General features: G+C 44.1%; 1 protein-coding gene across 1 annotated transcript in view; it reads right to left on the reverse strand.

The window, feature by feature from the left end:
* Positions 1-13,600, reverse strand: part of cacna1g (calcium channel, voltage-dependent, T type, alpha 1G subunit) — a 279,605-nt gene extending 266,005 nt beyond the window's left edge. The window contains exons 1-2 of the mRNA XM_038736528.1: positions 12,825-13,600; positions 11,886-12,203 (exon numbers count right to left, since the gene is read on the reverse strand). Of these exons, the coding sequence (XP_038592456.1) occupies positions 11,886-12,196 (311 nt within the window). The 5' untranslated portion in view covers positions 12,197-12,203; positions 12,825-13,600. The remainder of the gene's footprint in view (positions 1-11,885; positions 12,204-12,824) is intronic.
* Between the last annotated feature and the right edge of the window lie 2,325 nt (positions 13,601-15,925).

The raw sequence follows: 15,925 nt of genomic DNA on the forward strand, positions 1-15,925 counted from the left end.
GTTCAGTGACTGAAGGTCTTAAGAGGACTACATCCTTCTATAAAGGCCCTTATCAGAAAAGAAGCAATTTGTGCTGTGTGGCATTGATTATAAGTGACACATTTAAATTTAATTCCCTACCAACTTTCCACGTTATTTAACTCAGTTATTACGTATTACCTTTACTGGGTGATGCAGCACCTGCATCGAGTTTACTGTAGATATTCGCTCCTTTAGCAGCAACATTTTAACAGCAAGTTTTTGAACAGGTGATCCGTCACCTCTTACATATCGCCCTGGTCAGTCTTGATGTATCCGAAATGCTCCCACACTGCCAACTTCAGCCGTTTCTTTGGTGGAAACAAACCTTCACAGTTTGGTCCCTCTGCAAGAGTTTAGCCAGTGTACAGTAGTAGCCTCCATGTCTCTGATAAGAATGACACTTTAAGCTGGTGCACCGCTTGTGTAACTTTTTGTTTTCATTTTATGCACGTTGCAACAGTTTCATTTCGCGCAACAGAAACACTCGGTGCAGTGGAGCCTTTACGATTAATTACCTGTGATGATTTAAAGCGCGGTTAACTGTGAAATCCGGTAATTGCTGCGTCCCTACTTCCCCATTTCCTGGTGAAAAAGCCTATGCTGTGTCTAAAGTGCATACATGTGTGTGTGCATGAACATGCGGTATGCTAGACTTGAGGGGCCCGGTTTTTGGGCTTCAAAATATGGTCACTCTGTGAAATACTATGGCCTGCAGTGGATGTGCTATCATGAAGGGTTTTTTAGCGTAACTTGTAATCCCACAAAATAATATAGTATGGAATGCTCATTGGTCTTAAAAGATGGTTTAGGTTCCTTCTGTAGGTAGTAAGCTAGTTAGCCGGTCATGCTAACATTTACAGCTTACCTTAGAGCAGAATCTTAGTATTCTTTTTACAGCTCCATGATCGAGCACTCACTCATGCACATGTGCTCATCGATACGTGACCATGCTTTATAAACCAGCGCCTGCTTCATTCTGCAGGCTGTTTCTTAATTACAAACACCGCAGGGGTATTAGACAGACAACACACGTGCTATTACACACACACACACATACATCCCTTCTGGTGGTCATCCCACTGTGAAGACATGGCTAGTAAAGTTCATTAGTTTCCACACAGGCTCTACTGTATCAGTATTAATTGGAACAAGCAGTCTTACTGCACATGTTACGCTGAATGGTACAACGAGCATCAGCCACATTGTGGGACTTAATTGAGTGAATGACTATAATGCAATATGCAGTTGTATGATTATGCCGTATACTATATTGTATTTACCTCAGTGGGAGGGATTTATTACTCTTAGCTCTGGCTGGAGGCAGTCAACGGACAGACGGCAGCTATAGGTGAACAAGGCTTCAGACAGGCCACACGTCCGCACAGATGTGCACACAGTCGTGCACAGGCGGGCTTGGAGGCCAACGGACATATCATGACTCTTATATAAGCTTTCCGCCCCCAGAGGTATTTATATCCCTCGTTTGTTATCTATAATAAGACATCTCTCTTTTTTTTTTTTTCTCGCTCCTTCACCAGACTCCCCGGTCCTGCTGCAGGAAAATCCTGATTAGTGTCCTGATGACTTGACAGAGAGCGATCGAGATAGAGATACAGAGACAGAGAGGGAGGAGGAAAGAGGTAGAGGGAGAGACAAAAACGTGTATTTCTGTACTTGTCTACATGTGTCTGAATTATTGACAATACTAGCAATTCCACAGTGGGCTAATAGGGCAGTCAACTGATTTGACGCCCCACATGTTTGTCCCTTAATAAGTGTGTGTGAGTGTCTCTGTGTGTGTGTGTGTGTGTGTGTGTGTGTGTGTGTGTGTGTGTGTGTCAGTACTGAGATAAGGCCAGTGGTCAGATCTGGTGTATGTCAAAGCCACCTGAGTCCCTAGTTAGTAACGCAGCAATATCAATCTGTCTGAGGAAGAAAACAGCTGTAACGGAGGACATATAGTTATCACAGGAACTATTAGAAGAGGGTGGAGCAGGAATGTTAAAAAGGGAAAAGAAAGACAGGAGAGGAAAGAGTCTGTAAAACTGAGTTCCCTTGTTGTAGTAGCTTGTTGGGAAAAAGAGAAAGAGGGGCAGTGTTTGAGGAAGCCAAGGAGTGAATATGCCTGGAAATAAGGAAAGTATGGGAAGATGGAAGAAGTAGGTGGCGGCATAAAAAGAAACAGAAGAAGAGAGTGGAGAAGGAGAAGTGAAGGAGTAAGAAGAGAGATGAAGGAAAAAGGAGACTGAGGTATTGACTATGACGTGGGACACATGCAGCCGCAGTAAGACAGTTAAAGATAACTCGATTCAGGTGCCCAACGAGATTTTGCTGTGTAAGTGTACAGCTTGCCCACCCCCATTCTCCGCCTTCTTCTGTACCCCCCCTCCCTTCTGTTGCCACTCTGTGCAGCCAAGCACAAGTCTTCTACAACACCCTAATGAGAAAAAGCTGGTAGGAAAATCCTGGACTGAGTCCTACATAAACTTACAGCCATCTCACGGAACAGCCCAAGTAGAGGGGGGGCTGAAGAGGAAGAAAAAAATGCATTGAAAGAGAGCAAATTTTATTTTAGAGAGGTCATCGCCTCATTCCTTTTGGTACACTATGTATGTGTATAAACCATTGGGGATCCCATGTCTATTCTAACATGTAAGCATACAGTCTACAACGCGATTAGCATTATCAAAAGATTACTGAAATTAAAATATCTTCAAATGTTTTATTTTATGGTCTGTTTATTTCATGATTGTATAGTACTTTTTAAATGATCTCAGCTTTAAATTGTTGCCAATGTCACCTCATATGGAAGAGTAAAGGAAACAAGCTCAGACCCTCTTATTCTAAAGCCAACCAACCAACACCCAGTCAAATAATCACTCCAGCCGGTCAACTACCCAGCAAGCAAGCAACCAACTAACCACGCAAACAGATAACCACCCAACAAGTCAAGCAGCTAATAATCCAATCTCGTCGACCAGTCAAACAATCAACCAATAAAATACCCAACCAGCCAACACACCGATCTACCTTCCAATCAGCCAACCACAGCACCAACTAATCAAATCAAATACCCAACCAGTCGGCCAACAAATCTACCGAGCAGTCCACAAACCACCCAATTAACAATCGAATCAGTAAAACCCCTAACCATGCAATTAGTCAAACAACCAAATAAACCACCCAACCACCCCCTCCACCAGTCAAACAATCAACTAAGCATCTACCCAACCAGTCAAGCAACCAAACATCAAACCATCCAACTAATCAACCAGACCAATCTTCTAACCAGACCACCGTTCCTGATAATGTACTGCAGACGACAACGACAGTATTGTTCTGTTTTTTCATACATCTTAATCATGTCAAGGCGTTCTCTGAAGCAACAGTAATTAACTGCCGGGTTTTATCTGCACTAATTGTTCTCCCAGTACAAATATCAGCGACAGATTTTCTGTCTGAAGACAAAAACAAACACATGCCTGTGCACTTTAAACAGACAAAATGAGACGGGATATTCTGTAGCTAGAGGCAAAAGATCACGAGCGACTGATACACACACACACACACACACACACACACACACACACACACACATTGTGAAGTGATTTTTACAGGGTTGAAGATAAGTTCTTGAAGACAGCTCATCTGTAAAAATCTTCCCTCCCTCTGGATTTCAGTCCCTTCCGTTATCAGACTCTCCTGATGCTTCTCTTTTCTCTTTTCCTCTCCATCTCCTTCCTTTTCCTCTGTTGGGGAGTAAGCGTGTGGTTTTTACAGGATTCACATTAATTTGTTAACTAGGCCACCAGAGTAGAGCACAAAACAGTCTGACAAGAGTAACGAAGTAACGCAACAAAACTACGAGTGCGTAAAAGTTAGCTGCTGTGGCCACACCCTCAATCAGAGATTCCCACGTAGAAAAAGCAAACAAGAGAAACTGAGACCTCAGAAAAATGCAGGGTATAAAGTATTTCTACTCAGTTCTGTGTCTGAAAAGATTTAGAAACATCAAAAAACATGCTCACACATGGACAAAGCCAAACACACACACACACATAGAGAGAGACAGTGAGAGTGCTTCCTGCTGCTGTCTGGCAGTCTATAGTGGAGTTTGCGGTTTGCCCCTGAATCACTGTGGTCAGAGTCTCACCGGGTGTGTATCAGGTTAGTCAGTCCGCCCCTGCCAACACACACATAGGCAGCTGCCAGGCTCGGTCCACAAACACAGTTACCGTATCTACATGCACTTAAGTAACCGGGTTACTCAGAGAAACCAGGTTACGCAAGTAATCAGAGAACGCATGATGGCTTTACCAGAGAACAGCCATAAATCTAACTTCAGTCTACAGAGTTCCACTGTGCAAAGATGAAGTACTCAGTTTCAGTCTCTTCTCAGTGTTTAGATTAGGCTGCTAAGGCTTTTCACCGGCCTGACAGGCACACACCTCAGAGACAAACTTGAGGCCTTTTTATCCATTATTTGATTTTTAGTTAAGTAGTGTCTGGAGTGCCATGATGTTTTTTCCTTGGATGGGATTGGTCTGTGGTATCAAAACTAAGCTATGTAGTGTCAGTGAAGCTCAACACTTCCTGCAGTTTATTTTCACATTACAACACCTGCCACCAAAGACACAACACAGCAGGTAAAGACAGAGGAAGATTTGAGTTAGCATTAACTGGGGAACCGGAGTAATTGGTTCACTGCTGACAATTTCCAGTGTTTGTTTCAAATAAAATGAAATCACCATTTTCTTACTTCCAAAGTTTTGCAATGTATAGAAACAGACCTTTAGGTCTAACATGCAGTATATACAGTTTATGTTTTCATTACTATTATTATGTGATGTAGTGTTTACAGGTGCAACGAGGGAGCCAGAGTTGACTGTGAAAATTAGTATTCACTTATCAGTGTGTGTGATTGTTGTGGATAAGTGTTTTTTTTATGTAGCCACGATAACAAAGGATTTTTAACTTTTGTACTTTAATGAAACAGCATGCCTTGATTTTTAAGGGAATTCATTCCCTCTCTTGTGGACACTAGACTTTCAGTTCCTTTTTGGAACTTTGGTGGCTATTTTCTATGCGGTTTGGCCGTTCGTCCACACGGAAACCCAATATTAGGTAATTTAATCCGAACTTTGTTGAAAACCCCTGCCAGGGTGAAGATTTTAAGAAACACCGGTTGCAGTGTTGTCGTGTAGACATTAAAAAGGGAGTTTTTGCCTTGCGACGTCAGAGTGCACTTGATAGCGTGTTTTTGCGTTTTCATGTAGATAGAGATCTTTTTTTAAACGAGGGAGGAAAAACTCATACCCGTGTACATGTGGACTAAAAATCACCAGTTTATCTAAACCGTTGATTTTTATTATGTACATGAGAATTCAACGATGAAGAATTAATTTGTAGCAACTACAGCAATTTGCAACAAGATGCTAAACGCACCAGCGCTTTTGTTCCAAACAGATGTGTTATAGCTGGGCTGAATGACACCCTGCTGTTGCTTTTGCAACATGTAATAATGCATCACTTTCTGTGCACCAAAGGAAGGGTTTTTTTCCCAGGAAAACACCTACCAGGTGAAAATGTAAAAGCTATAATAAGCTGACTTCAGGTTGAAACTATAGCACTGCAGCAATCAATGAGAGAAAGCAGAAAAATGAGTAGCAGACTGAGCACAAAGAAGGGTTTTCTTTGTGCTCAGTCTTTTTGCAGTTTAACAGTTTAAACAAAGCTCCTCATTAACAACAGACCTCATACTGAGTCGTCTACTCACACCTTTACTGCAGTCTGAGCTCTGCCTCGGCCTCAATCCCTTTCACCGTCTCTCTCTCACTATCCTGCCACCTCTTTCTGATTGTCACTCCTGTTATTCATCAATTATTGGCACTTTGAACGTGGCGGTGGCTGAATCACTGAATTTCACACACACACACACACACACACACTGTATAGTGTGTCGGGAGTTTGTCATTGCCAGTAAACTGATCTATCACTGTTGTCAGTGAATCAGCGTTTGGCTCGGGCTCAACACATTATGTGAAACGAACCTTCACCTTCTTCAGACAACCCTGGTGCCTGCGAGTGTGTGCTGAGTGTGTATACAACAGATGTTAGTTGGATTTTAAGACAACAGCACACACAGTGGGGCTGCACGATATGGACAACAAAACATCATTGCAATTATCCAGGTAAATATTGCAACTGATATTTGGATTGGTGTGTGATAAGCCAATAGGAAAGGCTGAGTGACTAACAGCAATAAATCCCTACCAACTAACATTAAATTCTGAATGTAACAAAGATTTTCTAGCCCAAAAAACAAAGCCCTATACCCACACACACACGCCTACATGAATACCAGCTACAGTCCGAGCTTAGTGTTTTTTGACAGTAGCTGTGTTCTCATCAGAGAGTTTAGTAAGCTCTCAGAAAGTTTCACTGGATACATATTTGTTGTCCCTGTTTCCCCTGTTTATCTCTCAGCTTCGTAATGATTTCCTACATTTCCCATTTTTTTCATGCCAAAAGAATTCCCATGAGCACTTCAACTATGGGTTTAACACATTGGTGCAGACAGCAATAGTAAAGCAGGATGTTTTCCAGTTAAGAAAAACAAATCACAACATGTGCAACTGCATTCTGGTCTATTGAGGGTATACAGAGTACCTCTGTCTCTGCTTAATCTAAGATGGATTTCTACCTATATGTAGCACGATTGGTGCAAACTGTCAGTTCTAAGATATAGCCTTGTTTCTCGACTCTACTGAGAGGATGCTGATGCTTACCAATATTGTTTTAGATGCACCAGTCAATATTTTTACACTAACAATTGATCAAATGACCATGTGTAATGTGAAATGGGGTAGCACGTATTGACAAGCCCAGAGAGAATTACGATCAGGCTACAGTTAGCACCTTTCGGCTCATTGTTTCAGTTTTGGAGATGTGTGGAGACCAAAACAGAGCTAAAAGGAGACTGATTATTTGACTTCCATTAGTCAGGTGTCCAGACATATGACTCCAATTGAATTCTAATGTTTCTCTGTGTCTGCTGGATGTGTAAACAGGCTACTATTAGTAACAACTAGTCCACGAGGCCTTTGATTCTGCTACAACAAGTCAGGGAGGCTTCTGATTGGTCAACAATAAGCCAAAAATCCTTTCTGACTGACCAATAACTCACAAACCCAGCATTAATTGGGCAATTGGTGGAGTTATGTGAATGGTGAGCAACTAGTCTGGGAGGCTTCTGATTTGTCAACAATATCTACATCACCTTCAGCAAGCATGCCAGCTGACTCATCCATTTGATGAGACGTGTTTAACGTATGAAAACTAGCTTTTAAAAATCTCCGCTAGGCATATGTTAAAAAATTCACCAGTTAAATGTTAATATGATTGTGAGTGCAGCTCATAAATAGCCAACACTACACAAATACACACACACAGACACACACCAAACATCCTTTGGTGCAAACACTTTCCATGCAAAATACATGCAAGTCACGTCACATGCTCAGTGAGACAAATGAATCACAGACTGAAGTCGCCCCAAAACACACAACTCTTATTACACACACACACTAAAAAGGCCTTGCATGGTTAAGTGAATTAATACTTCATTAAACGTAATCTTTCAGTGCATAAGCATAGGCATATGAGTTCATGCCAGAGAACATAAAGATTCAGTTCATATAGAGAATATGGAAAGCGCGCGCACACACACATAGTACGCATCTTCTAAAATGTAGACACATGATCACACACACCTATGATAGCGAGTTCAGATAGAATTCGCTATGAGAATCAAACTCTCAAACTGCAAGAAGCTGGGAATGTCTCAAAATCTCCAAGGAACTGGGAAGGGAGGGGTATTGTGGGGGAGCAGTGGGAGAAAATCTGAAAGTAAAGTTGATGGCGGGTACAGTCCTACTTTTTCACCTCTTAAAAAATGCTCTCTGAAATCCCACTCAGCTCTCCAACTGAGTTTTGATTTTATTTTCTCCCCCACCACCCCCCACCCATTCTTTCTTTTTTTTCTTCTTCTCCTACTGGTTTTGGAGGCCGTCTGAGATGGCGTGCGCACACACACACACACAAGCACACGCAGCCCTCCTCGCTCTCTAGCAAACGTGAGGCTTTTAGCTCCAGAGGAGGAAAAAAAACAAGGAGTCCGGGAGAAAAGAGGCACAAGAGGAGGAGGGGTGAGCGGAGAATAGGCGACGGGAAGGGCAGGAGACATTTTCTGCTGATTAAGTAAGTGTTTGCTTCGGCTTCCATTATTTGACAGACGCATCAGAGCAACGAGCAACAAATGTGAAAGCCTGCTTTGCTGAAATGTAGAGTGAGAGAGCGAAACAGAAGGATAAAACAAATCAGTAGCATATTTCGCCAAATTCCCTTCACTCCCTCGAGTGAGAGCGGTTTGCCGGTCTTCCAATGAGGCTATTTCAGCGCGATGACAATCACCTATCCTGGCCAGGTGTCCTCCCTCACCGCTCGCGGCCATGTAATCCTCTGCTTAAATCAGCGTGAGCAAAAGGACAGAGAGAGCGCTGGATGCGTTCCCAAACTCCCCTCCTCCTCCTCCGTCTTGGCACAGCATCCAGCTCCCCGCCAGAGAGGAGACACCTACGGGAGTCCTGTGGAAGTGTGTGTGTGTGTGTGTGTGTGTGTGTGTGTGTGTGTGTGTGTGTGTGTGTGTGTGTGTGCTGCTTACACAACCTCACTCACTCACACAAAAGCTCTCACTCTCTATCATACGCAGATTCTGCAGAAATCATTAGCAAAACCAGCAGAGGGAATTTCACACAGGCAATGTGCCGGGCAAAACTTCACTCGGAGCGTGCACCCCAGGGGTCTTCAATTAGACCCTAAATACCTCAGCGAGTATCCAGGGGTCCTAATTACTTCAGACTGCTGAAGGCCGGGGGCTTACCGAGGATTTGCCTGTTTAGAATAGATTTTGGCCCAGAGATCAGTCGGGTTTTCCTGTGTTGTTCGTCTACAACATCAGACAGAGGAAGCAGTCTCTGTGCATCAGAGCCGAGGCAGAGCTGGCTGCTGGTGGTGTGCTGTGGATGTATTTATAGCAGGAAAAAGAGAGACTACTGCAGGATTAATTCTCCAACCAGAAAGCAGAGAGAAAGAGAGAGAGACAGCGGCAGAGGAGGGCCATGGATCAAGAGAGGAAGAGTTAAAAATATAGCAAAAGATACATCTGTTCTCAAAGCATCAGTGTACACACAGATTTGTGCCGCCTGTGCGCTCACACACACACATACACACACACACTCACACAGAGGCATAGAAACAGATCAATCTCAGTAACGTTACAGTGCATTACAGAAGCGGTGACCTTTTTCCTAAATCTGTACCGATTGACATTAAAGGGCAAAGGAAGAAGACAGAGAGGGTCAAACACAAACCGTCCGCCCCTGGGGGGGCAGAGGAAGATCAAACATCTTCACAAATCAGCCTGCAGTCAATACGTTCAAATCCTCATTACATTTCCAAGAAGGGTCTGTAAAAATGTTGCCGCACTGATCCATGTCAAACCACCGACATGAAGAATTAGCCGCCATCAGACAAAAGAACACTTGATGTCAGGTAGGACTTCAACATGGCCAGGTGCCGGAAACAAATAAATGTACAAAGACTAGAATTATCCCGTTTCAGTGTAACTATCATTCAATCCAGACTGCAGCGCACCAACACCTGACAGTATGGTTCACAGTACGTACATTAGTGACGTTACAGGTGTAGCTCAGCATTGATAGTGCAGGCTGGGACACTCTATGCAGCCTAGCTTATAGGCAGAAAGTTTACATTTAGCACCAAAAACCAAACATAATCGAAAAGGTTGGCACACTGAATGGACACAGTGAAAAGCATCGGAGAGCGTTTGTAAGACGTTGTGAGTGTTGCCTGCCTGGTTGGCTCATTCACGGCAGATCCTGGGTCAGGTTTTTTGCTATGCATTATTGGCATGATGGAGACAATTTCACTGGTTCTTACCGCACCTGGAACAATCAATAGATTGAAAGAAAATGAATAAGCAACCTTTTAAATTATCAATCGTGTCATTTTTTCAAGTTAAATGCCAAACATTTCCTAGTCACATAACTGTGTGAGCGGCAAAACAGCCAGCCCAAGGATAAGATAATATTTACTCTTGTGTCACATTGTGACCCCCAGTTCTAAATCATCCCAACTGGAATCCTTCACATAAATCTAAGAAGCTACAGGAAGTTGAGCAATATAAAGAACAGTGAAACTAAATGAGAAATTATACCAATTAAATAATCCCCCCAACTAAATAGACACAATCTAAAAAGGCACAGGGTCAAATTCTTCTCAAATTCAGAATGTTCTACCCTAATGTGGGGGTCCCAGTGGGGGGTGTCTGTCAAATGAATATGTTTGAGAACCGCTGACTTGGATAATAGTATCAAGGATCGCCTTTGCTCTCCGAGGAGCCACAGGGGACTCTGCTGTGTCCCTGCTGCTAAAAAAGTCTATTTGTAAGACCTTTAAAGACTTGACATTTACAGACATGGAAATCAGCTGCGATCACTGGGAGGCAGAGACAGAATAAAGAAGGGGAAAAAAGATGAAAGAGCAGCAAGTGCAAGCAGCATGGCAGACAATGTTCTGCCGGGTGGGGAGGGCTGGGGTGGGGTGACAGTCTTGCTTAGCATCTCAATTAAAACTGTGAAAAATCAAGAAAGAGGGGCGAGAGGACTACGATGGGAAGCAACAGCCAAGGTAGATGGGACGGATGGATGGAAGGAGGAGGAGGCGTGGGAGGGAGGCAGACAGGGGAGGAAGGAGCAGAGGTAATCCGAATGACATTAACACACATACACACACACACACACACACACACACAGCAGCACCTACAAGAAAAAACAAAGGCTGAAACCTCCGGAGCACAGCAGTATCAGCCAGGGAAACATTCCTTCCCAAAGCTCTCTCACACTCAGCTACCAAAACCTCACTCTACACACACACACACACACACACACACACACCTACGCACACATGTTGCCTACAAAAGACAGAAACACAGTCCCAGAGGATCAGAAAAGTGTCTCCAGTGCCTCCTTCCTCTCCCCCTCTTGCTTTCCTCCTGTCCAGAGAAGTGAATCAGTGGAGGTCTGTACACTTATGAATCAATAACACACTTCAGTGGCAGGAATGATTCAATAAGGCTCAGTGACTTGAATAGACTCCACCCCTCCGCAGCTATTCAGCACTAAGTAAAGGCGGCCGCTCGATATACAGCCACTCCAGGTGTGTATCAATAACCTAATTATAACAGGCAGCCCCTCACTAAAGGCCCAGTCACATGAGGTGAATAGATTAACCTCCATAGAGCTCGCATTCCTAAAGGACAATCAATCGGAAGCTAATATGGCTCAGAGGAATCAGAGCAGTATAGTGGCAACCTGAACGTGAACGTGGGAACAGTACTTAAAGCTAGAGCGCATAGGCTTGAGGGGCAAAACACACACACACACACACGTCCTGGCAGGTGACTGTGGATGCAGCTCCAATGGATGGGACCAATTATACACACATTTGAGTCACATATTTTTTTGTCACATTATGAAGCTTGTTGATACAGGAAGAAATCACATCAACACACACACACACGCACACACACACAGAGACATGTCAAACTCTGTGTGTCTGGGCAGGCCATGTGCTTACTTCTTCTAAGTCTTGTGGCCATTCAATAACCCTTGAGGTCGACTGGAAAAGCAGCTCAGGCAGGCAAGTGTTTTCTTACCTGCCACAGGTGGGAGCGCGCAGCATGTGCGCATGAGCAGACTCCTATCTCATAAGTAAAAGGATATGGGTTGCAGACCATCTTGAGACACCAACTCCGAGGCCGGGTGGTTTGTTTCAGGTAGAAGAAGACCACGGGGGCCAGGGTGGGGTAGGGCAGGTTCTCCTCGCCGCTCGCCGACGCTTCGTCTCCGGCTGTAGAGATCCCGTCGGGCGCCGGGGACGCGGGCTCCACCACCACCTCGCCGCGCTCCCCGCCTCCTATCCCGACCCCGGACAGGTCGTTGAGCCGGATGAAAGTCCTCGGCAGAGAGGAGCGACCCTCCGAGCCCCTGGCGTCTGGGACCCCGGAGAGATTTCCCCCATCCTCAGCCATCATTCACCTCCTGCGAGCAATAGGCGAACATAAATATATGATTAGATACAGTAAATAGAGCTGACAACCAAGAATCTGCAGCAGCCAGGGGGGGAGCGCATTATTAAGATTCAAGAAAATGTGTTAAATCTGCAGATATTTATTTTGAAATCTACCAACTTTGCATACAGTGAAAAACATCCTGCTGCACATATACTCACAATTACATCTAAATATTGTAGGAATACAGGGAACAGTAGGGAGCACTGGTGGTGGTGGAGGGGTTTTTATTTAAAATATGCGCACACTTCGAAAAATTATTGCATTCAATTGTTTTAAAATAATTAATATAGTAATACAAAACTGTTATTTTATGGATACAGACCTCCTAAACATGTATTTGCTGCCATAAGCTGGTAAAGAGAACGGAGCTCCTAATAAGCCTCCAGAAAATCATAAGCGCGCATTCCTTTTCATCAAAAACAATGCCAAAATCTCTCTCTCATCAGCAACAATAGCCTGCGATTGTTCTAATTCGTTTCCAAACTTCAGCTTCATCAATTAGCTATCTACAGGACATTCGTTTTGAAGTGATTTGCAGCAGTTGTTTTTCTAAATGAGAGCAGGAGCATCTTTCCGTTCGATTTATTACCTGTAATGGACTCGGTAGATGTGCCCAAAGCGCGCCCAGTCATCGCATGGTCACTTTCTGTCTTGGCTGTAAAGCCCACACCAGCCTGAAGAAAAAACCCGGTTGGTAAGAAGGAGAGACGAGGAGAAAAGAGATAAAGAGGAGGAGAACAGGGAGGAGAAGCGACAGGAGAGGGTCTTGTGTTTGGTGCGTCGGGCGGGCCGTATAGTTTCCAGGTGGTGTGCCGCTGCGCGGGTCCGTCTCAACACACACCGTGCGCCCCGGTCTCCAAGCCTCTCCAGGGGCCTCACCAATACTTCATAAGCACCCAGTGTTAGAAATAAAAAAAGGAACAGTGAGATGTGTGCCTACTTTTGCAGCGTTCAGCCTCAGGTAAAATATTAACGCCGCGCACAAACTTCTTTATGATTCCCTCCTCCTCCACGGAGCTGATGGATAAAACCTCCCCCGAAAAAGAAGAAATAATGAAACTGTGCGATCTATTCGTTTCCCCGCGTGTTCCTCCGCTGTTTTTCCCCTTCAAATGATGAATCCAGTACTTTTCGATGCATCCACAGGCGGTTTTCAGCGCATATCCTGCACCAGTGTTTTAAAGATCCATGGAGATGCTGCTGCACGTCCTGTCGCTGAGCACAAAACAGCCGTCAAAGAGAATACCTTTGATATTTTCTAAATATCACAAACACCACCCCTCTCCATTGTTGCACACATGAACGACCGGGCGCTCCTGCTCTCACTCGTGTCTCCTCCAGACTGTATTTGGTCGGTTCCGTCCATCAGCAAAGCCCACACAGCTGGATGGGGGATCCTAACTTCTCACTCGCCGCCCAACGCCCACTCTGCACCAATAACGGCGCGGCCTGACTTGGAGCTACCTCCGGATTGGCCAAGATGGATGTCAATGTAAGTTGTACAGCGGGAAGGAGGGGGTGAAACAGCTGGAACTTTATTGTCAACCGTCAGGCAATGAGAAGCGAGGAAACGACGGCATCTAGCAGAATCGCTGTGTGATTGGTGCTGAGCTTTATTATGGATAGTTTTGATGGGAAAAGTTGGCAGACTTTCCAATTAGCATGACCAATTAGTATTGGCTTTTATTTACAAATTCAACAAAATAAAAGAAAACGGAAATTCGTCATTCTCATGTAGCCGAATCATAGCTAAAGTAGTGAAATATAAATAAGGAGCTTCTTTATTAAAGTTGCCAGATTTGGGGACCCTGGGCCCTGGATGAGTGCTCTGGCATGCATGCAGGTGGCCACCAGGGGAAGATGTTTCCCCAGGCTTTTCTAAAAGAAATACAAATAATAGTAGAAGTTGGTAAGAATATAATCAAGTATAAAAATCTAAGAATATAATAAGAAATGATAATACATTTGGATACAAAGATTTACAGTGTAATGATAAATAACAGGAATAAATAAATAGTGTAATAATAATTATGTTAGTGATGAGGTGGAATGGATTAAAAATACTTAACTCACCCAAGTAATGAAACTGGGTTTCATTACACTTTTTCTGACACTTTGAGGGAGGAATTAAAAAGTTTGATGGCCACAGGCAGGAATGACTTCCTCAGGCGCTCTGGTGCATTCGGGGGGATGAGTCTTGCACTAAAGGGCTCCTGTGTTTGACCAGCACGTCGTGGAGTGGGTGAGAGCCATTGTCCAGGATGACATATAGCTGGGACAGCATCCTCTTCTCTGACACCACAGAGTCCAGCTCCATCCCCCAACATCACTGGCGTTGCGGATCAGTTTGCGTCTGTTAGCGTCCACTACCCTCAACCTGCTGCCCCAGCATACAGCAAACAGGATAGCATTGACCACCAGAGACTCAAAAAACATCCACAGCATTGTCCAGCAGATGATGAAGGACCTCAGCCTCCTCAGAAAATAAAGACGGCTCTGGAACTCCCTGTCTGAAGTGTTCTTAAGCAACTCTGAGTATGTACAGCTGGTTTGGGGAGTAATACAGCCTGAGGCAGAGCAGAGAATTGTACTCTGTAGTTTTTAAGTGACATTCTGTCTCTAAAGTTCAATGCCCCTGTTGCACCTCTATCTTCTGTATTTTAAGGAAGCCTGGTGCACATGCAGACACATACACAGTATCAGCACATAACTCACTACACTGCAGTGGCATACTTTATTTCCATTACATTGTATCATTGATCTGAGAGCAGGAGCAAATCAATGAGGAGTACAAATTTATTTTTCACAGCATCTGTCGCAGCAGTAGCAGATATTAATCACCAGGCTGTTCACACATAGCTCATTGTGAAAGCATGAAGAGTGAGCATCACACGTGCACACATGACCTGAAAAAAAAAAAACACCTGCATGTGCACAGAGGAAGAGAGAAAAAGTGAGAGCGCAACTCTTTACAGCCTCTGCTAATCCACCCTGTTTGGGCTGATTAGCTAATTGTGTCCTATGTTAACAGAGAACCCATTAAAACATATTGACCCAGTACTGTTTGCACCTATAAGACAGGAATGAGGAACCATTCTGAATATATAAGAGAAAACACAATGAAGACCAGGTTCTGGGTGAAGCACACCTAAAAGAACAAATACAACATGAATAAGCAATGCAATAATGCTATCTATTATTCACACACTGGAATAAGGCATTGGCAATTCAACACTGAGTGCCCAGGAACACTTCCCAAGGCGAGCTTTTATGAGCGGTTGATGAATGATGTTTGTTAGTGCTGGCCGGTGTGAGCTAAGACCCCAATTTATCAGAGTGAGTGATCTCAGCTCTCCGGGGGAAACTTTCTCTCATGGCTACTCTGCAGGCCTCCTGACCAGCAGCACTGTTTGCACGGACACACACCTCATACATTACTGCTCAGCTGACTGTCACGAGAGACCTTACTGACGGAGAAAGCCTGACACTGAGGAGGTTCATAAATCAGTGACCCGTATCTCTTCAGTAGACAAGAGGCTCCAATCCATTCCAACAGCATTATGAAGACTTCTGCTCCACAGAGAAATAAGTGTGCATAGGGGAAGAAGGAAAACATCTAATGATGGAAACAAATGATTGTACTTTATTGACGATAGCCTACTAGGTAATGTCATGTAGGTAAGTTCATTG

The sequence above is a fragment of the Micropterus salmoides genome, unplaced genomic scaffold (assembly GCF_014851395.1).
Source record: "Micropterus salmoides isolate LMB-PRFRI ecotype aquatic unplaced genomic scaffold, ASM1485139v1 Ms_hic_scaffold_21, whole genome shotgun sequence".
Lineage (NCBI taxonomy): Eukaryota > Metazoa > Chordata > Actinopteri > Centrarchiformes > Centrarchidae > Micropterus > Micropterus salmoides.